The sequence below is a fragment of the Schistocerca serialis genome, chromosome 4 (genome assembly GCF_023864345.2).
Source record: "Schistocerca serialis cubense isolate TAMUIC-IGC-003099 chromosome 4, iqSchSeri2.2, whole genome shotgun sequence".
In the NCBI taxonomy this organism is placed as follows: Eukaryota; Metazoa; Arthropoda; class Insecta; order Orthoptera; family Acrididae; genus Schistocerca; species Schistocerca serialis.
This window is the reverse complement of record NC_064641.1, coordinates 104,772,241-104,796,207: the sequence shown is the minus strand read 5'-3', so window position 1 is coordinate 104,796,207 and position 23,967 is coordinate 104,772,241. Positions and strand designations below refer to the sequence as shown.

The following is a 23,967-nucleotide window of genomic DNA, read 5'->3' as shown; positions in this document are numbered from 1 at the left end:
GATGATGGCGTAGTAAGCTAATGAGTGGTTATTAATAAACAAACACAAGTGGAATGAAACTATATCTGTGAATATAAACTTGTCATACCAAGAGCCGGCATAAATATCCATTAACATCATTTTCAAATCATTTGAATTCTTGTACAGAAGATACCTCAAAATTTACAACAAAACTGTTTTTAATAACAGTCATTTAGAAGTTTTACGTATTTTACTCACATTACCATGGTATATTTACAAAATACTCACTGTAGTTCACATGCTCTACAGAACAGTATAGTTGAGTTTTCTTGTTCAAACTGTGAAATTGTCATCCATGAATATTTAGCGCTTTTCAACTGGCAGGGTAAAGTGAGTCAAATTTCCGTGCTGAATATTTTCATGCCCTTTATGTTTATCATAAATTTTAAAAGCCATATGTTTTATTGTCTGTGCATAGAATATTAATTGACATTTTGAGACCATAGAATTTTTTGTGATGGATGCTGCAATTGTGTAAAAAATGGAAAGCATCAAGTGTATATTGGTTTTCGTAGAAGATCTCTTAAAGGTTCTAGAATTTTTAAATTTTTTAACATAGGGTGGCACGTGTTCCTTTTTATTGAGGTCATAGAAACTGTGACAGTTTACTAAAGGATAGTGCTTATGCATTTGGAAGCTGAAAGACAAATTGCATTGCTGCTTGCAAGGATGTTTGATGACCAGGTGAGCTATATTTTCTTTGCCACACACAATTTTCGTAATTCTTGGAGCTAGCAACATAATGGTCCTCATACAAATAGTTACCGGGTACACTCTGGAACAGGTTATTATGTCATGCGCACTGTTGTGGACGTATACACCTGCTGGAAATGCTGCCAGTGCTTTTACAGCTTGTGCAAAAACCTCGTTGATCAAGCTATTCTTTGAGATGGAGAAAAAATGATAATTGCTGAGTAACAGATCCTGCTACAACTTTCTTTTTTTTTTTGGGGGGGGGGGGGGGGATTAAAATGTTTTCACCTAAGAGTGGTTACCAAATATTGCAGTGTGTGGGTGTGTATTGTTCTGGTGAAAGGCAGCTTTGCATATTGTTCGTTCTGAATGACATGCCTGTTTGCCTGTTAAGTGTTTTGAGGATAGACCTTAGATATTAACCACAATCTCTGCACAGTAACATTCACTATTACTGTGCCTCTTATACCTGCTTGCTCACAGAAGACAGTTGCCTTCATTTTTTTCTTGCGTATTGACCTTTTTGGAAAGATTGCAGCTTTGAAATTTTGAATGATACAACTGTACTGTTTGTTGCTTAATCTTCGCACACACACAAGGCAGCCATGTTTCATTCTTAAATCATTATGGGAGGGCAGTGGGGGTTGGAATGAATTCTCTCTCTCTCTTCCTGGCATCAATAAAAAGTGTGCGTGTAGATATAATTCTGTGTGGACGTATCTTTTGAAATTTTCAGCCTTGCTCAGTTTCTGATAATTCAGTTTCTCTTTATAATTCAGCCCATTGCTCCCAGTTGTTAATTCATTCATTTCATTCACTGTTTCATTGACCCATTCTTTCACTCACATTGTTCCATGTACACCTGCAAGAATCAGAACCTTCAAGAACTTGGAACGAGTCAAGGTATTCGTGAACAGAAGTGAAGCAATTCTTCAAAAAATGAATCTGTAAACTGTATTGCCAGTGAACTGTCACTGTAATGTTTTGTACTATGTAGGATGAGTGTAGCAGAAAAGCTGCTACTCTAGAAATAGCTGTTGTCTAAACAAACAATGGAAAATACAGGATGGATTGTATTGTTGTACTAAACAGCCACTCCTCTTTCCTGTTAGTAGCTTAATATTTGCTTGATTGCATTGGCATTTTTCCATAGAAAATAATTACTTACATCAGTGGCAACAGAAGTCTGTTTACATTACAACAAACTTTGTTGATTTGTAGAAGGTGTGAGTATTGAAATACATTTTTAACTTTCTTTTAGGTGTGTTTTTAACTTTCTTTTCAATTGAAAAATGTAGGAGCAGTGTAAGTATGAGCAGTTGTGAAGATAGGCCTGATGCTCCTCTCATCATCTCGCACTTTGATACGTGTGGTATCTGTGGATGATTCAGAGCCCCCAGCTAACTCAAGTATCGATACAGAGAATCCGTCAGAGATATTAGAGTTCTAGGTGACAGCCACAGCTCATGATTATGCCAGGTGCAGCATCTGCAGCAAGTATGAGAGATGGCGTTACCCTCTGTTGAGTGTTTACTGGTATACCACAGCCCAGTTATTGTAGCCAGTCTTTTAGTAGTCACTGAAGCCTTATGCACATACCATTGGATAGCAGAAATCAAACAATGGAAAATGCAGAATGCAATGTAATAATTTTATGAAAATGAAAGTTGTCACTCACCATATAACGGAGATGCTAAGTCGCACATAGGCACAACAAAAAGACTGTCACAAATAAAGCTTTCAGCCCATAAGACCTTCATCAAAAAATAGATGACACACACACACACACACACACACACACACACACACACGCCCACACACACGCGCGCGCGTGCGGAACGGCAACTCACACACACATGACTGCAGTCTCAGGCAACTGTAGCCAAACTGCCTGAGGCTGCACTTGTGTGTGTGTGTGTGTGTGTGTGTGTGTGTGTGTGTGTGCGTGCGCCATCTATTTTTGGTGAAGGCCTTACTGGCTGAAAACTTTGTTTGTGACAGTCCTTTTGTTGTGCGTATCTGCGACTCAGCATCTCCACCATTAAATAGCATAATACCTTGACCTTGACTGGGTAATGTTTTGTGATATGGCCTTATCCCTGGATTGTGATATATGCTTAGACAACTCGGCTACGCTCTGGACTTATGTTGTTTATTAATTTACCTTGTGATCTCCACTGTCAGTTATCATCAGAACCATCTCTTTTGTTCCACTGGTGTAAGATTTCTGAAATATGTGAAACTTAGTTCACTCGTGAAGACCCATAAATGCTGGGAAAGAAGCTTCTTAGTGTTACTTTATAACATCCTCAATAGATTTTAATATTTTATAAAAGCTTGCAGCCCCAGCAAGACCACAGTTTTAACATAAACACGTTCACACCGACTGCCACCCAAGTGCAGTTAATCATTCCTATCGAAAGTGTTTGTTGATAGAGGTGTTAAATCTGGAGGTGGGCTTTTAACTGCTGCAGTCACATTGTATTTATTATGATTGTAATTCAAATAATAATTCAGCTCATCTAAATAATAATTCAGCTCCAAATTTCCTCTGAGTAAAACAGTGTTATTTGTATTTAGTCACTAGAAATTATTTCATACTCTATCACCATTTGCCATGTTGCTACAACTAATTTCATCATTAAATTCATACAGATCATGTCACAGCTGCTTTCAACTGTATTGCTCACTTACTTAACTTTGAAAAATGCCTACTCTTCTATAGATGTGTGGTACAGTGGTATTCATCACACTGCATTGTACCAGTTATTTTTTTCTATTACTTGCAGTTCACATGATACGGCATTTACAAAATTATAAATGTGTTTCTGCTTGTACAGTGTTTAGTAATGAGCTTAAAAATTTAAGAATTCTTTTAAACAAATACGTGTTTTAAGATTTTTTGACTTATTCTGCATCCAATAGGTCCATTTCACTTAGGATCTCGAGAAGTAACTTCAGCGTATTTATCGTTTTTTGCAAATATGTATTACGTTTTCTTGTTTTATGACACGTTCTACATTGGTGAGACTCAGCATCTCCGCCATTAGATAGCGTAATACTTTGACCTTGCCTGGGTAATGTTTTGTGATATGGCCTTACCCCTGGATTGTGATATATGCTTAGACAACTTGGCTATGCTCTGGACTTATATTGTTTATTAATTTACCTTGTGATCTCCACTGTGTGTCAAAAATTATATCTAATATGATCCAAAGAAACATATTGAAATCTACTGTTCCAGTACATGTTAACAACAATGTCTGAAATTTCCTTTTTGAGTTATGGAAATGTGAATTTCTTTTACAAAACTATGACCCATGCACTAAGTGTTTTGTTTTTGTCTTTAGCTACTAGACAGCACTGCATGTTTCACAAAGGTAGTAAACAAAACACATACATTTTGTATTAATTCACATAAATCTACCTTACGATGGAGGTTTAGACCTCTGAAATGTGTAGTGGAAATAAAATAAAATGTGACAAGTAACAGTAAACTTGTCCCAATCACTATCAATAACAGTCACAGCAAAGCCTAACTTAAAATGTTTGCATTTAAAGGCTTAATAATTTCCAAAATAAAATCTTCATCTCAAATATATAGTTTTGAAGCTACTGTAGACAAAAGAAATGCTTATTTATAATTTTGTAACCATCATTTTTGCTGCTACAGTAACTTTGACCAGAAATCGTAGTTAGAAATACCATAGCCTTCCAATTACATACACTTAGTCCATCCAAAGACAGATTCAAGAATAAAGTATAGTTATGTATGTCACAACTGAAATAGAAAGCTGCTCTTCAAGAGAAATCTTTAAGACAATTCGTATTTGTTTTAACAGGTCATTAATGCCAAGGCAAGCCTTGCAGCCTTCCTCCAGAGTCAGAACAGCCATCACCAGCAACAGCAACAACAGCAGAACAACAACAACAGTAACCATAACAGCAGCAGCAGCAGCAGCAGTAGCAACAACAACAACAACAACAACAACAACAATCAAAACAGTAACACGAACAACATGCTTGTCGGTAGCAACTCTAGCAGTACAGCAAATGGCCAGAGTGGCCACCCACTCATCCGCCGCAGCATCGTGCTGGACCAGCAGCAGGCAGCGCTTGTCCTCAACCACATCAACCTGCAGAAGGTCGCTGCTGCGGCTGCCGCCGCAAGTGTCAATGGGCTCACGCAGCCTGGCCACCACAGGTATGGCACGTAACGAGTTCTGCTCACTTTGTAGCTTTTTTCTTTATTTATTTAGCAGCTAATTAACTGGCACTACCCAGGTGCATATGTATCGTGAACTTCCAGCGTGCTGGAATAATTGCAGGTCAGCAACTTCTGTTAATCAGTACAACAGAAAACCAACCAAAGTTGCAAATTTCACTTTTTTTATTTACTCGATGACTTGTTTTGGGCTGGGAGCCGTACTAGTTTTGGGCTGGGAGCCATTTTCAAATCATCCAGATAGTTGATACGGTATTTCTAAAAATACAAGACCCGTGTCAAGAAAAATATACACATATTATGAACTGCAAATGAACAGTTACGATGCATACAGAATTATCTGTATTTTTGGAAACACCATTTTGACTATCTGGATAATTTGAAAATGGGAAAAAAGTGAAATTTCCAACTTTGGCTGATGGTTCCCCATTGTACTTGTATTTATACCATCTTATATTAGATAGGAGAAGGAACAAAATCTATATACTATTTGCTTTCAATTATTTTTACGTATTGCCCCAGGCATGCCTTTACCCCTCCTTAATAGTGACATACTTTCCGTAGATTGTGGGACATGTTATACCAAGTTTGAAAGTTTTCCACGCATTCCAGAGTTGGATGGCTCAGGATTATAGGTACGTAACCCACATTTCTCTGGAAAAATGTGAGAGATAACAAACATGTATTTCTTTTATTGCGTATATAAATAAATAACAGACATATAAATCATTCAAATAATTGAACTACTAAACATTTTAATAATAATTACAGAGGGTTATGTATGTCTTGCGTAATAAAACTTCTTGATTAAGGTTTGTTGGCGCTGGTAAGTTACAAATGATACACTTACCAAGAACAAAAACCATTTATCCAAATCTGTCATTTTTGTAGAGTCCAGTAACAGTATTATTTTCAACCCTTGTTGCTGTTGTTGTTGTCTTCAGTCCTGAGACTGGTTTGTTGCAGCTCTCCATGCTACTCTATCCTGTGCAAGCTGCTTCATCTCCCAGTACTTACTGCAACGTACATTCTTCTGAATCTGCTTAGTGTATTCATCTCTTGGTCTCCCTCTACGATTTTTACACAGCACGCTGCCCTCCAATGCTAAATTTGTGATCCCTTGATGCCTCAGAACATGACCTACCAACCAGTCCCTTCTTCTTGTCAAGTTGTGCCACAAACTCTTCTTCTCCCCAATTCTGTTCAATGCCTCCTCATTAGTTATGTGATCTACCCATCTAATCTTCAGCATTCTTCTGTAGCACCACATTTTGAAAGCTTCTATTCTCTTCTTGTCCAAACTATTTATCGTCCGTGTTTCACTTCCATACAATCCTACACTCCATACAAATACTTTCAGAAACGACTTCCTGACACTTAAATCTATACTCGATGTTAACAAATTTCTCTTCTTCAGAAATGCTTTCCTTGCCATTGCCAGTCTACATTTTATATCCTCTCTACTTCGACCGTCATCAGTTATTTTGCTCCCCAAATAGCAAAACTCCTTTACTACTTTAAGTGTCTCATTTCCCAATCTAATTCCCTCAGCATCACCCGACTTAATTCGACTACATTCCATTATCCTCGTTTTGCTTTTGTTGATGTTCATCTTATATCCTCCTCTCAAGACACTGTCCATTCCGTTCAACTGCTCTTCCAAGTCATTTGCTGTCTCTGACAGAATTACAATGTCATCGGCGAACCTCAACGTTTTTATTTCCTCTCCATGGACTTTAATACCTACTCCGAATTTTTCTTTTGTTTCCTTTATTGCTTGCTCAATATACAGATTGAATAACATCGGGGAGAGGCTACAACCCTGTCTCACTCCCTTCCCAACTGCTGCATCCCTTTCATGCCCCTCGATTCTTATAACTGCCATCTGCTTTCTGTACAAATTGTAAATAGCCTTTCGCTCCCGTTATTTTACCCCTGCCACCTTTAGAATTTGAAAGAGAGTATTCCAGTCAACATTGTCAAAAGCTGTCTCTAAGTCTACAAATGCTAGAAATGTAGGTTTGCCTTTCCTTAATCTATTTTCTAAGATAAGTCGTAGGGTCAGTATTGCCTCACGTGTTCCAACATTTCTGCGGAATCCAAACTGATCTTCTCCGAGGGTGGCTTCTACCAGTTTTTCCATTCGTCTGTAAAGAATTCGCGTTAGTATTTTGCAGCTGTGATTCATTAAACTGTTAGTTCGGTAATTTTCACATCTGCCAACACCTGCTTTCTTTGGGATTGGAATTATTATATTCTTCTTGAAGTCTGAGGGTATTTCGCCTGTCTCATACCCTTAGGTTGCTAATAATGGTGCACAGGTGACATATACTATAAGAAAGCCTTCTTTTCTTTTGTATTTCCTTTGCTTTATTGGTAAAGTGTTGGTACGGATTCCAGTTCAGAGCTTTGTGACTTTTCTCTGTTTGGTTTTTGCTTATTTATTTCTATTAAGGGAGAAACTTCTTTGAAATTATATTCAGATAAATGGCTCTTTGTTTTCTTATTTTGCAGCTACAGCCAACAAATGTTGAGCCTATGTACTTTTTCCCCATTTGCAGACTTCATTTGGTTTGTGATGTGTTTTTCCAAAACTGAACATGAGAAAAAGTGCCATTAAGTCTTTTATTAACCACAAGTGTGGCTTCTTTTTCTTTGTTGACTGCATCACAGCTTACAGTCATCTGTGTGGTACCTATACAGGTAATCACCTTGAACTTTGGAGGGTAAATGACAGGAGCAAAATTACTTTAATACTTATGTTTTGCCCTCCACAGGAATCACTGTCCAAATTAAGTATTCATTTAGTTTTAGAAAGGTAGCTTATCTGTCTCTATAAACTTGATGCTATTTCTGGGCCACCAGTGGGTACAATACCTTCATCTAAGACATACATGTATCCCATATTCAAAATATCACGAATCCCAAGGTTATGCACCCAGAACTGGCATTTATAATAAAGCATACCTCTTGTTAGTACTGGAGAAGGTATAGTCCTCTCAAAGTGAAACATCAATACCGGGTGAGTACCACTGCTTGATTCCCTTGCCTGGACATCTCTTGACTTATCTGATTGTGATTGCTGCAACTGGATATTATGCTCTTGTTTCTGAACCTTCTGACAAGGAATTCTGTTAATAATGAAGCTTATCACATCACTGACTTATACCTTTTACTGGGTGATGAAAATATACATTGAACTAAGTATTAAAACTGTGCTGATATAGATAACAGTGATACAGGAGTAGTGTTCACAGATTTACAGTCAGGTTGATAAATGTTGCATGTCTTAGACATATTCAGATGTGGTACAAGGTACTACTGACAAGTATCTTTTCAGCAGTAATGTAATTGTATGCAGGAAATTTCTTTATGAAACTGCCAACAGTAACTTCTTGTTCTTGACTTGTCTCTTCAGTTCAATGCCAGGATTATAGTTATACCAGAAATTTACAGTGCGCCCTTGAAGAACTTACTATGTACATCACGATCTGCCCGCCTCCATTTCATCTTGCAGAAAGCAAGTTTGTATCATCACCTTAGGAGATGGATTTCCTTTTATGTATTTATTTTCATCTCTGACACTTTTGTTCAACCCATTATTAAGACTTTTTCATCACCCAACCCGTTTTGCAATAGCTAGAAAATACTAGCTCTCAATTTTTGTAACATATTCTATCATTGTAATTTTTAGGACAAATGTGGGACACTTTTAAATATGACTGTACTGGAATGACCTTAATAATTGTCAGCATATGCACCTCATCACTTTGGTGCTTCAGATTCCTCATGTACTTTTTTCACTGACTGAATTTGGTACTCTTTTACTTCTTCCTGTGATGAACTACTCTCCCCTAATGGCTCATAATCCCTGGCTGTCTGAATAATCAATATTTCTGTCACCAAAGTTTATGTTTGTATCTGAAACTCCAAACATAACATAAAAAAAGGAAATGCATAATATGCATGACCCATATAATGATTTATATGATTATGTAACAAACTAATGATTGCATCCACTTGGAGTTTTCAAGCATCAAATTTGTGCTGTACTTTCTTTGGAGTTTGGTCTCGTCTCGTGCCAGTTCCATTTGAGTCCGACAACTTTCTTATGATGGTATCCCCACTAGATGGCACAGCAGTCTAACTTTTTAATGTTGTGGGTTAGGACCTATTGCTCTGAGCTATACAGTTGCACATGCCTGTCTTCTGCTTCACTCCCAGTTTCCTGACAAATGACCAGGGAAACGAGTCTTATATTTTAATGTTCTGTGTCTTTTACATTATACATTCTGATATGTTCCACATCATGAGAATCATCTCATTTTTCTGTCTATTAAATGAAAACTGAATCTAATCTAAGTCTCAGTCCCTTAATACTTTTTTCCAGATACTGAGCAATACATGTATAGGTGCGGGTGAATCATGAGCTACTGTGTCAGCACATGCACCAGCTCTGCACTGATTTTGTATGGTTGGGGAAGGAGCCAGTTTGGACATATAGTTACTGCCCCTGCGGACACACCCCTCGTTTGACACAGTTCAGAAGATATCAAGTGAGCTGTGGGTGCCCTATTTGGTGATGAAGAAAGTAGGTGGTAAGAAACTTCTGACCCGTCGGAGCCATAAAATTGTGTGGAACATACACAAGTTTGTCAAGGACGAGGCTGATCTAAAGCAACCCATAAATTTGAGATGTGTTCTGTCATGTGTTGCCAAATGTGTGATTGACAAGAGAAACCTACATCACTTATCACACCAAATAAGAACAATCATAGAGAAAAACTGAAAGCAAAGTTGATGATTCATGAGTTATTTGGAATATGATATAAGGCTTCTACAAATTGGTTGCTGAATGCCTAACAATGAGCACTTTACTTACAGTGTTAAAATAAGATAAACAACTGGGAGCTTCTGTGTTCTACAAAGAGAGTCTTGACTCATGCGTCAACATACTGGGACTCAGTCATAAAAGAGGTGGCTGAGATTAGAATGAACAGCAACAATTTCAACAGAGACCAGGGCTACACACTGAGTAGGGTGTGGGGGCAGGCTTTGGATGTCAAAATGAAGGAACATTGGACGCTTAACGCTTGTAGGAGGCAGGAGCGGCAGCTTCAGATGTGGCACTGGCCCTTTGTGCCACCTGACCTCACTCAGTCTCGCGGTGGGCTGGAGCTGACCAACTTGCCTTCCGCGCATGCATCGTTTCGGCCCTTTCTGATTGGTGCCAGCAGCTGTAATTGTAGGTATGTAAGTGGGAAATAGTGGCAGTCCCAGCAGTCAGTGGTTTTACTCCTGACGATGATGGTGGAGCTATCCATCGAAAGCTCAAGAATTTTATTGGAATTGACACGACTTGAAAACCGAGAAGATTTTATCCAGTCATGCCACCATAAAATACTCCGAGGACACGTGTGGTTTTCTTTTTATTATGTATGTCAGTGGCCTATTTCAACCTTTAATGATTTTCAAGCAATTGAAAACAATATTATAAACAACAACAGCAACAATATTATAAAACAATATTATAAAAAGGATAAGGATAATTGCTACTCGCCATATAGTGAAGATACTGTGTCACAGATAGACACAACAAAATGAGATTTCATCCAACAGGGCGTTTGTAAAAAATAGACCCCCCCCTCCCCCTTACCCCCCCCCCCCCCCCCCCCCCCCCCCCCACACACACACACTCACACACAAATGCAACTCTCTCGTACACGTGACCACAGTCTCTGGGAGCTGAAACCAGTCTGAAAATGACTAAAAGTTGAAATAGGCCATCCACATAGATAATAAAAAGAATACAGCCTACCTGGACCATGACTTGATTCTCAAATCTCTTGCACTAGCACCACATGAATCAATGTCATGTATTGTTCGCACTTCAGCGTATCTTGAGGCTGTTGGAAAACAAGTATTGTTAATGGAGCCCTGCCCTTCTCAATTCTTCAAAATAAATCGTGACCTAAATTGTCAATGCTTCATCTCTAAATGTAAGACAACCCCTATACACTCTAGTGAACAACATAAAAATGTTGACCTCAGCAGCAATAATTTAATCTGCAAATATAAGACAACCCTATATTTTTTAAATGACGAATATGGGAAAAAGATCTTGTCTTATAATTGGTTAAATATGGTATTTACAAAGTGGAACTATTTACCTTATTAAAATAAAAAAACTAAAGCAAAATGCCAGTTTTCAGTTCTTTGAGCCCCATCATGCCGCTGAGCTTTGATGTACAGTGCAAGAACTTTTACAAAAGAAGTACGTTATTTCACATTGGCCGATTCAAATAAATCATAGAAGAAAAGTTTCATAGGAAAGGTGAAGAAGAGTGTGCTTCACAGTGCCATCACATTTTTAAATCAGATGAGGATTATCTTCCAGTGGAACAAACTATTGACGCAGTGTACAAACTGATGGTTCTAATAGCAATGAGAACAATGGTGGAAGCAGCAGTGATGCTGAAAATTACTGCCAGACCACTTATACAGATGACACTCACATGTGTGGCCCCAATGGGCACATTTCAGGTGTGTGCTGCCTGACAATGTAATACTTTTGAGATGGGTAGTACGAGCCCTTACACACATTGTCAGCCCCATGTGGATACTTTTTTCTCCTGATGTGCAGTTTGTAGCACATGCTGCACCTCACTAACTGTAAGAAATTTGTTTGAAATTCCGTCAGTATTAGCAGGACATTCGTATATCTTTGCTGGATCCCAAGATATAAGGAATGACCTAGATAACAACCTGGTGGAACGTGGGCAGAGGATATAGAAACATGCAAGAGAGACATGGATGGCTATAAATGAAGACAGTATAATGTGTGGAAAAGTCTAGAGGACGCTGTTATCCGGAAGTGGATGCCAGCCAATTGGCTATTTTTCCTCCTCCTCCTCCTGCTGCTGCTGCTGCTATGATGATGATAATGATGATAACAATGATAATGATAATGATGATGATGATGATTACAGTCATCAACTGATTTCATCTTTATGAAATTGCTCTTAACATACCACTGATCTGGTTCCAGAATATTGGAATTATTTATTAATACTCATTTCAAGCACTAAAGTTCATTAGTTAAAAGTAGATCCCAATATTGCTGACAGTATTTTCATGGTATACCTGACCATGTCAACAGTGGATGTAAATGCTGGCGTAAAATTACTATGATTGTCTGTCCTTAGTCTTTCATTTTTATGCACTATTTTGTTCTCAGGATCTTTAGAAAATGCTGTGCTAATACAAAGCAGAGGCAGTATTTACACAACTCAACATTTTTCTAAAACTGATGCTTTATCTTTTTACAGGACTGCATCATTACCGAACTTCTTGGGCTCGTTTGTGACACAGCAATCATCTATGGCTGATGGAAGTGTCAAAGTAAGTGTGACACAGGCACCACCTACAGAAGCCACAACAGCCGCTTTCATCATTCCAAAGGTCCCACCGCCACATTATGACGAAGCAACGAAACATATCGAGGTATGTGTTTGCTACAGATACAAAACTGTACCATCTCTTTTGGTGTCTCTACATATGTGTACGTACTCCACAAGCTACTGCAGAGCACATGACAGAGTGTACTGTTGCTAACCATTCCCTTCCGTCCCTTTTCTGTTGCACTAGCAAATGGAGCACAGGAAATCTTATTGCCTGTTGGCCAGTGTATGAGCTGTAACCTCTATTATTTTGTCCCTGTTATCCTTTTGTGAGGTGAATTTCAGAGGCAGTATAATCATTCTGTAGTCTGCTGCAAATGCTGATTCTCTAAACGTTCATAATACCTTTTCATAACACTCTAGTACCATCTGAATCGACTTGTAACGAATCTAGCAGCTTGCCTCTGAACTGCTTCAGTGTGTTCCTCTTTAATCCAACCTGGTCTGATCTGCACAACATTCTGTACCTGGTCTTCTCTATAGAAACACTACATTTTTCCAGAATACTCCCAATAAACTTTAGTTAGCCATTTTCCATTCCTACAACTGACCTTATGTGCCCGTCCCATTTCCTGTCATTTTGATACTTTACACCTAGATATTTAATTGAGCACCATACTGTTAATACTGTATTTGCTCATTGGATGAATGTTTCTATTACATCAACTTACATTTATCCACATTCAAACTGGGCTGCCAGTCATTGAGCCAAATATAAATTCTATCCAGGTCTTCCTGAGGCTCCTCTGCAGTAACTCAGTGGTACACAACAGCTTCAGCAGCAAGCAGTCCCATGATGCTGCACACCCTGGCTGGCCAACTGGCTCCTTTCACTAGAAGGGGCACAGATGCATTTGCAGTAATGGGAAAAGTTGGAGGTTTACTTGCTTTAGTGTTGAATTATGGCTTGTGTCCATAAGACCACAGACTTAAACCTGGGACACCTAGCATTTATGTCAGTCGGATGTAACAACCACAATAGAGTTCAGATCCAAAGGCAGGATCGTCAGTGAAGTACAGGTCTTAGAACTGAAAGGATATTTGTTATGACATCAGTGTAAAGCCAGAACAGACCTGACCTCCTGGTCATACACTGCAGCTGTTTGTTATACAAACACAGGCTATTCCAGAATGCTGATATTTATACAAACATCAACTATTCAAGAATATACCAACATTACAAACATAAGATATTTCAAGAAACTTTCAGCAATGGTAAATACTAAATAACAAATAATTTCTGGCAGATGCATTCAAACTGTCCTCCCACAGCATGCCAGCTAGCAAGCTAACCGCAGTGCTGTGCTGCAGGTGTTAGCTCACAAGAGTTTTGTCCTGCGGCATTTGGGAGTACACCATCTGTCACATTATTAGCAATACTTGGATGCATTCATTGGACTTAGTAATTAGACAGCAAGCTGCAGATCTTTTAGAGTACAAAATATAACTTTTATACAGAGTGCAGCGTGGGAACTTCATTATTTGAAGCACTCGGCACACAGTGGCCGTTACACATTGCTGCGTGGGTTTCAGTTCAATCAAAAGTGTGAGACTTAACGTTTTCTTTAAGGTTAGTGTAGTGGGGATCGTGCAATGGGCAAGAGAGGAGTGCGCGTTCACCATTGTGGCCTACTTTTCGAATGGACATTCCATCATCAGAACTCAGCGTGCATTCAGAAAACAGTTCAACATAGTGCCTGCAGGTCATGTTCCTGATAGGAAATCAATTGTTATGTGGGTAGACACCTTTATGGATACCGTAAGTGTGCAGGAAAAGAAACCAGGACCTTCAAGAACCACCAGACTGCCTGAAAACATTGAGAGGGTACAGATGTTGATTTTGAATTCCCCCAAGCGATCTGCACGCATACGTGCAGCTACCCTTGCAGTTTCTGAACACACAGTGAGACAAATTCTTCATGATGAGTTGAAATTTCATCTGCATAAACTGCCAGTGGTGCACACACTTCATGCACGTGATTTTGTTTCACGAAAAAATGCGTGTGAAGCGTTGATCGATGAGCTGCCTCATGATGCCTTAGTGTCCTTCAGCAATGAGGCACTTTTTCATTTGTCTGGCTGCATGAATAAACAGAATACACAGTACTAGAGTGGCACGAACCCCTGAGAACATCATGAGCAGCCCCTGAATACTGAACCTGTGACTATTTGGTGTGCACTGTCTAAAGATGGCATTATTGGCCCACGGTTTTTCGAAGAGAGCGATAAGGCAGTGAGCATTATGTTCAGATGATTGAACAGTTGTTACTTCCAGAACTTGAAGAAATGGATGTGGATGATGTCTGGTTCCAACAAGATGGCGCCACGGCACACATGGCATGAACATTGATGACCGTGTTGCGCGAATTCTTCTCCGATCATCTCACCTCTTTGAGGGGCGATCTCCAGCGGCCAGCACGCTCATCGGATTCAGCGCCGTGAACTTTTTCTTATGGGGATGTCTTAAATCTTTGGTGTATACCAATCGTCCACAGACCCTGCCTGAGCTACAGAACAATATTCGTGTTGCTATTGCCGACATCGACAGAGATGTCTTGGAAAAAGTGGACTGAAACTTCAGATTTTGACTCTCCAAATGCATTGAGCAGAACGGAGGCCGCATTCAAGATATCATTTTCATAACTTAATGGAACAAAACTTTAGATGTTACTCTTTGGAAATAAAAAATAATTAAAATGATGCGTCTAATACTTTCTGATTTATGATTTTTTTAAAATAGGGAAGTCCCTGTGCCGCATCCTGTAGTACGAAAGTTCTAGTAGAATGTAAATACTTTAAGAGTAAAGGGAACCCATTCACCGAAAGGCACAAGTCTTCAGTCAGCAACACGTACACACACAAAAGAAAAGAAAGAAAACTTGCTAGATTTTGGGAGTCCCAGCACTGCAGCTTTGCAGGTGAACTAGGGTATTGTGGGGGTTGTGCTGGAGAGGGTGGGTAAAGGGAGGGAGGTGCAGAAAGCAGGGAGTGGGTAACTAACAGCTCAGGGGGAGGCAGTCAGTTTGCTGGCTAGGAATGTGAGAGGGAGGGAAGGCAGGCGCACAGGCCAGACACATGATGCACGGGTGTTGGAGCTGGTGGGTTGTGGCACACAGTGAAGCTGATGTGGAGAAGTGAATTGGGAGGGTATGGTGAGACAGAGAAAAGGGAAACTAGTGTGTGGAGGGTATGGGGACGATGGGGTAATGGAGATTGAGGCCTGGAGGGTTACGGGAGCAAAGGATGTGTTGCAAGTCCCATCTGTTTAATTCAGAAAAGCTGATGCTGAAAAAGTAATGATCTGGATGGTCCAGGTTATGAATCAGCCATTGAAATCAACCATGTTGTGCTCCGCTATGTGTTATGCTACCTTTGTGGTCAACTTTGTTCTTAGTCACTGTTTGGTGATGGCCATTAATTCTGGTGGACATAAAAAGCACTGCAGTGATTGCAGCACAGTTGGCTGCTTTCACAGGTGGCCCTGCCACTGATGGGATAGGATAAACCTGAAAGAACTGTAGTGCTGGGTGGATGGCTTCTACAGGTCTTGCACCTGGATGACACCTGTGGCAAGGGATTGGGATTGGGAGTGGAATAGGGGCACACCAGGATGTTGAGTAGGTTGGGTGAGTGACAGAACATAACTTTAGGAGCGGTTGTAGGAATCTTGGGTAGGATGTCCCTCATTTCAGGGCATGATGTATAGATAACGCCTTAGTGAATGGTATGGTTCAGTTGTTCTAGTCCGGGGTGATAGATAAAGCCTTGGTGAAGGGTGTGGTTCAGTTGTTCCTGTCCATGGTGATACTGGGTGACAAGAGGGGCGCTCCTTCCTTGGTGATTCTTGGGTGTGGGAGGATATGGCACAGGAAATCCATTTGTGGACTAGGTTTTGGGGAGTAGTGCTTGCCAGTGAAGCTGGTATGTGAAATTCGGCTTACTAGGCAAGGGAATTCTCATTGCTGTAATTACGTCGCCCACAGGTGGCCAGACTGTATTGGAGGGATTTTTTGGTGTAGCTGTCAAAATGCAGGTACTGTTGATGATTATTGGGTTTAATTAGGGTATCTTGGCCCCAAGTCCAGATCACAAAGATATCATCAATGCGCCTGAACTAGACAAGGTGCTTAGGGTTTTGGGAGGCTAGGAAGGCTTCCTCAAGAGGCCTCAAAAGAGGTTACTGAAGGCAATGGCTTTTGTTCACAGTTTCTGATCACTATCAGCTGTGCTCATGGCCATCTAGGAAGAATGCACACCACTTGGAGACATTGCTGGGGTCCATACAGTCATCCCCATCCACACCACATGTGCCCCTGTGAATTTCACTTGATTTATGCCCTTTGGCCCAGAAATATCTAACTATACTTCGCTGCTCTACACAAGTTGATGACAGTGACATGTATGCCATGTATTTATCGAAGTTCAGGCTTCTGTTGCTAAGAGCTGCACATGAAAACAAAGTACCCTCTGTTTTATTGCACAAACTTCGAACAATATCACTGTGAAATTTCAACATTCCATTCCAGCTGCAATAGCAAGGAGGGGGGGGGGGATTATTGTGTGTCACTTTCTGATTCCCTCTTGTATTCAGACAGCAGGCCTTCTGTCATCTTCAGGTGATACCCATAGAATGAGCATCTTTGCTGCATTGCTCTGCTGCCCTTCCTTGACTACCGTGGAGGTATTGTTATGACATTGCATACTTGGATGTCAGTTGCCCCAAAACTTAGATTCTGGTGTAAGTGTTTTGGCCAAAAATGCCAACTTGCTTCATTCTGATTGTAGTCTAAAGTGTAAAGGAGTCACATTTCATTGTGAGGTACTTGCGAGTTGTGGTACCATGGAAATATTATATGTTCGGAATTGGGGCAGCCGCACAGGACGCTCGTCAAAGTCGGGGCCCGGCAACAAACACGTGGTGGCAAACATTAGCCGGATGAGAGGGGTAGCCCCTGCACCTGGTCCAGCTGCATGGCTGGGAATTTTGCTGTGACGAGGACGGTGCTTTGTGTTGATGAAGGAGACACGCTGGGAGTGCCAAAGATGGCGGACTTTGTGAAGCCTTAATGGCAGACATTTCACAGTTCATATAGAAATTAGTAGTAGCCAGATGAATCATGATACCTCAAAAAGAAACATTTTTCTGTTCCCAGCAACAAAATCTTCACTGAAAAGAACAAGACATGAGACAACTGAAATTGTGAAAGAAAAAGCAACTGAGATGATGAGCATGCTATCGGAAGAGAACTTCAAACACAGCATTGAGCAGAGCAAAATTTACAAGGAGCAGTATAAATGTAGTAGAGAGGAATATTTGGAAGGGGATAATGTAAAACTTCTGAAGAAGTAAAAATAAAGAATGTTGTATATTTCAGCCATGCCTTGTACATAGCACACCATCATTTTGTGAACGATAATGGCAACTGGAGCTGTGGAGAAACAAATCAGTGTGGCTTTTCTGCACACACAGTGTTCCATGGTGCAGTCTGCTGTGCACTTGACTAGGATGTCCAAAAACTGGAGTTCACCACTCTCTTACACATTGGTAGCAAATCTGATACTGTAGGCACAGAGATTCTAGATGTTGGAAAAACTCATAAAGCCTTTCACTCAGCTGTGGCTACATACAAATTTGTGATCACCATATTTGAATATGTAAATGTTTGCATCTGGCTGGACATCTGAGAACAATACAGACAGTTGATTCACCAGGAAAGCTGAAGATCACACGTCTACCCTTTGACCTTGTAGCTCCCCATTTGTAGCACTGCCTAGCGTGCTGTAGGAAAGAACTCAGCTTCTTTGTGTAGAAATAAATGATGTGCATTCTCCTCACATAGTAAAAAAGTAAAGCAGTCGTCAATCTGAAGATTGTTTCGAACACCACATTGCTGTACTAGGCACAGTCCTGATGGAGATAGTATGCTGTTGCCTTCCTATACTCAGAGATGAATACTTTTAAAAATTATACCAGTATTTTGTTTAATTGTGCTGCTATGTAATGAATTATCTTAATGTTTGTGAGTTGACTGCAGCTGAGTGTGGCTCTAAGCCATTTTACCTGCTCGTACTAACTTACTGTTTAATATTTCCGTTGTATGTGAATCACTATGTGCCTCACTTATTTCCAACACTTTATTTACTGTGTAGTATAATGTGTTCAAGATTCTAGGCAGCACCAGCTCCACATGTTGCTGTGCTACCTGTTAGTTTATGGTCACCGCTAAGTTGGAACGACGAGCCAGTTACCTGCTGTCGTCGCGGATACTTCCTCCTCCTAGTCTTGTGCCAGGCAGGAGAAAGCAAGCTTTGCAAGTGACTCCATTAATTACAAGTAACTCCGTGTTACTGTCACCTCCACCCCTAGAGGTTACATGTCATCAGGACCGCTACCAGTCACCCTACTGACCAGGAAAAAAATTAATTCCACCATAATTTTGTCCACTTCTTATTATTTTTACTTTCACATGCAAATCTCACCCCAAAGTGTGCAAGGGAGTGTCTTACCTTATCTCCAGCAGTACTTTTTTCACACAATAAGTCATATCTGTACCATGTTTTGTTGAAATTACTCTAGACATTCCATAAATTTGCAGTGCACCTCATGTGTACACACATACATTCTCTCTCTCTCTCTCTCTCTCTCTGATTGATTAACATAAAAAGTAAATGTTTTGTGTCCCACCTGATTTACTACACTCTGTGTTGAAATTCAATGATATCAAATTTTGATAAAAATATTGGCAGCTTCATCAGGTGAGCAGAGGTGTGTGTGTGTGTGTGTGTGTGTGTGTGTGTGTGTGTGTGTGTGTTGTTTTATTCTTTTATTATACTTTATGCGATAGTCATAATGTTTTGGAGGACTGTCAATAAAATGAATTCTGAATGTATTGGTACAGGATGAGCACCAGGCTGCCAAGCAGAGGCACGTGAAGAGCCAGATTGTGGACGACGTGTTGGAGATACTCATCAAGAATGGAGAGCTGCCCCCTAGTGCGGCCCAGGACCCAGCCACGCCAACTTCGGGACCTGCTGGAGCCTCTTCAGAGTCCCCCCAGTTCCTTTCTGTTATCGACACAGCTTCGCCTCCACCACCACCTCCACCCCCGCCGCCACCGCCACCGCCTCCGCCACCACCTCCGCTGCCGCACGTGTCCGGTGATGCGGCAGACTTCCGTGATGAAGATCTGGATTTCCTGCTGGAGGAAGTGGCGAGGCCCTCAGGTGTCGTGGACTCGGATGGTGTGGAAGCTGACCTGGGCCTGGCCCTTGACCTGAGTGTCCTCGATCCTACAGACTTTGGCGCACTCGATTCTGATGCTGAGATGGAGGTGGCTCACCCTCCAGATGCCAGGTCCATTTCTTCAGCCGTCCCAACTGCCGACGAGCTCATGGATGTAGACGTCCCGGTGGACATGGACGTGACCGATGTGGACTGGTTGGATGGTCTAGTGCCACCTGCACCTGCCGATACAGACGTCCCATCACCGCCACACGTCCCGACTCCCGTCACCACACTTTTCCCGGGTCCCTCGACTGTGTGCGGGAGCACAGGGTACGATCCGCTGCTGTCGGATACGCGGGACCCGTTTGACCTGTTTGGGACGGAGGATGTGGACTTCAGAGTCACGGGCGAGCTTGGATCAAACCTGTCGTGGGACCGCCTCGACTTTGCCACGTAATCGTTGCGCAGATAGTACCGTAGTCTGCTAGCTGCAAAACAAAATACCACAGTAATTTGGCAATAATGGATGGTGTCTAAATTGTTAAATTATTTTCTTGTTCTGTGCCACTAGATTGTAGGTTGAGGTTTGAAAGTGTTTGAATTTGTTCTTTTTCCCAGAGCTTCCCAGTTTGTCATATGCTCACTCCTTGCCTGTACCAATTTCCCATGTTTGTATGATGGCAGGAATGTGTGGTGCCTAAGCCATTGTGATTTGTAGGTGCATTTGATTTGACAGAAGATTCCTGAGTAAGTGGGTGCAACAGTAGAAGGTGCCTAAACATTTTTTTCAGGCTGTTGAGGCTGAAGTGCAGTGACAGTGGATGTTATTTCTTGATCAGTGTGGCGAAATTTGGGTGGTAAAGATGTTTTTGTGCTTCACATGTTCCTGCACAATGTGTGTTAAGTAGATTATCAGTGTAGAGAACAATTGTGGAGCAATTGAGACTTTTTGTGTACTTAACATGTTGATATAGAAGTAGCAGTGTTACAACTACTGCTGCCCATGTAAAGCGTTGTGTGCACTTTGCATTACTTGTTATTTTTAATTTTTTTGTATTTGTTGAAGGTGCAAGCTTGTGTGTGTGTGTGTGTGTGTGTGTGTGTGTGTGTGTGTGTGTGTGTGTGTGCGCGCGCGCGCGCATCCACATACGATAGTACTCGTGTGCACATCTGTATGCATAAGGTTGTACATATCCAAATGTTTGTTTTGTAATACTGTAAACAACCGTAATATCGTGTGTTCCTATTTGTAAATGAATTTGGTGCTTATTGTACAGTGTGTATGTGCATATACGGTAGAAGAAATTAGCCTCATGGCATTTAAAATGTGCTCACTTTTCTATAAATGTGACTATTTCATAAATATGAAATATTATTTAGTATTTATTCTTTATGACCAAGTCACAGATAAAGATATATATAAATCTTACTCCAGTCTGTTACCCTGATTGGATTGTGTATATCAATGAAAGCTGAAAAAATTGTTGGGTTATGTAGATTTATTTCTGAATATCTTTTTTGTTAGTTTTGCAAGTGAGAGTGAAATAACAAATGTTCACTGATAACGGTTTTCAAGTGTAATGCTATTTATATTCTCGTGTTGCCATTCTAAAAGCCTTTGTGATCCAAGTACAGCGGCTGTCTCAATCACAGTTTCTTCACAAATGCGCAGCAGAATTTCTTCACACTCAGCTCTGCCATGTGCTGAAGCAAACGGCATTTGGAAGCCATTACGAGAAAATAAGTGTCGCCATCTGTGAGTGACTTGAGTTCAGCAGTACTTTATATATATATATACATACGTATATATGTATATACATACACACACAGCTCTGTGGCATGTACTGGTTGCATTCCTAATGCAAGAGCATTGCTCACATTATAATTTTTTAATCAAGATGGAAACTTAACTCTGCGTTGTGATGCTGTCTTGATACATACTTAATGTTTCCTGTGGTTTTTAGTGACATTCCATGTAAAAAAAATTTAAAGTTGTTTTCCCCAGGCCTAGTTTCCTTCATTCTATCATTTAAAATGTGTGTCAGTAGGGACAGACTGTGGACAAATTACAAATCATGCTATGCAATTTATAAAGTATTTCTGCAAAATACTACTTTGTTTACTACATCCATTATTTTTATTTGTCAAGTTTTATGAAATGTATCTTCGAGTGACACTCACCCTCTTTATTGTTACATTTTCAGTGTTATATTTTTAAGAATTTGACAGCAACTTCATTCACTGAAGTGTGCTTGTGTAGTTCCATTGCATGACTAATTAAATCCAAACCATTCGTTACACATTCCAGAAAGTCTGAACATATCCGGAAAAGGATTGTAGGGTCTGCATGGAGACACATGATGTGGACCAATTTTAGGGCAATATTGCAGCCTGTACGTTAATTTTGGATTTGTCCAAATTGTCTCAAATTTTTATTTGTTTCCGACTACCAAAAATATTTTGTCATGCTAATATACTACAAAGTGTGCCATGTCGTCAGTCTGTCCAAAAATGTGTGTTGAGAAGAGCAGTTGTATTCATTTGTAGATAACAACTCTTAAAAAGTGAAAGAAAGAAAGTCCAGTTACATGGGGAAAGAGTTCTTGTGATGCAGACTAGCTAGTTTTGATTCAATACAATTATCTGGGCTTCCTGTGTTTAATGTTCCTGAGGAATGATATGTTGGGATGCAGTTCTCACGGTCACAAAGACTGGATGGTGACAATGTATACACACAGAAGTGAACAATACATTTCCCACAAACTAGTGGCATAGTTCATATCTTTTCAGTTTTTATTTTTTTAAATTTAGAGACTATAGGTAATAGAGAATTTTTACATGCAAGCTCACCATTCGGTCATGAAAGATTTCACATTATTCATTTTTATTTTTGTGAATCTTCAGCATGTGTATTTGCCTTTCCTTCTGTGATTAGCTTTTTACAATGTGTTGGCTATGTCAGTATGTTTGTTCATTTGTAAAAGAACAGGGAAAACTGACTTTATTATTTTCTTTTTTTCCCTTTCAAAATCCACAGCTAATGTATTCTTAACATGTAGTTAAGTGCTAACTACAAAGTTAGTTGTACAGAATGGTCTGCGAGAATCACTTTTATGTTTCCCTCACCCCTAATTAGAGCATTCAGTTTCACAAAGTACTTTTGCAACATTAGCAGATTGGTTTGAGACTGTCTGAACAGACTTGAAGCACAAAATATAAATTTGTGGACTGCATATTTTCAGTATCCAAATTTTTGAATTGGGACCATGCAGAGGAGTTAAGACAGAGTTGTTATTTAAAATGTTCTTTATTTCAGTGCTTGAAAAAAGCTTTATTTATGAATATAGTGTGGTGTGATGAAATAGTTGCAGATTAGAGTTTATTTTCAGTAAGTAGCTGTGAGAATGTGAAGAGAAGTCGAATGTGTGATACCCATTTTCTGAGTGAGGAGTATGTTCGGGTTTCACAAATTTTTCCAGTAAATTTGCTTTAGATTACTGCATACTTTTTTGTTTTTTCTCCTTCTCCTAGCAAGAAGTTACAACTAACTCTTGCCTCGTAGGAGGAGACTGGGCTGATTTCTTTCCTTTATACAATACATATGTTTTTAAAATGTAAATATGTTAATATTAATAACCCTTGTAACTAGGGTTCATTATGGTCAGTTCAAATAAAACTGTGTATTGATTTGGTCTGCTTTTCATTTGTGGTTTCAGTTATTTCATGTAAGCTGTAACCTATTGATTTTTAATAATGCTGAATGTTCACCATGAACTTGTATTATTTACAGCACACACATTTATTTATAAACTGTTATTTATTTTTTCCATCTTAAAAATGCTGTAATTTAAGGCTGTTTTACACTACTTACATTTCACTTTTATTTACAAAGAATCATCAGTGATAATTGATGTTCATTGCTCTCTTTTAATGTTCTGAGTTCAAAGGGTTTTCCCTCATCATTACCAGACACTAAAGCTGAAAAAACTTGGTTGCCCTTTCACCCTTTCCTATAGTTTTGGTTTTTAGGAACCTGCATTTTCTTTTTCATCTGTGTAAATCTTCACAAAAGTTGTCTCCATAGAAAAGTTTACAATGATTTTACCATTCAGCTCTTTGTATTGTGTGTTCATTTCAATGGTCATCCTTGCAGTATGCTTAAGATGGGAAAAAATAATTCATATATAACAGCTGCTGTGGTAGATAGTCTAGCAAAAAAATATATTACACATTTATTTATTTTGTGTTTCATAAATCTTTGTCTTTAACAGATCAGGATGTGGAACAACTCAGTTTTATAAGTTTGTGGTGGTTATTACAATACAACATTCCATAAAACTAAG

At 39.8% G+C, this 23,967-nt stretch overlaps 1 protein-coding gene across 4 annotated transcripts in view; it reads left to right on the top strand.

The window, feature by feature from the left end:
* LOC126475181 (myocardin-related transcription factor A-like) overlaps positions 1-23,327 on the top strand; it is a 108,360-nt gene extending 85,033 nt beyond the window's left edge. For all 4 annotated transcript variants that reach the window (XM_050102822.1, XM_050102821.1, XM_050102820.1 and 1 more), the window contains 3 exons: positions 4,557-4,918; positions 12,268-12,442; positions 19,299-23,327. In XM_050102822.1, coding sequence (XP_049958779.1) covers positions 4,557-4,918; positions 12,268-12,442; positions 19,299-20,081 — 1,320 coding nt within the window. In that variant the 3' untranslated portion in view covers positions 20,082-23,327. The remainder of the gene's footprint in view (positions 1-4,556; positions 4,919-12,267; positions 12,443-19,298) is intronic.
* Positions 23,328-23,967: the final 640 nt, after the last annotated feature.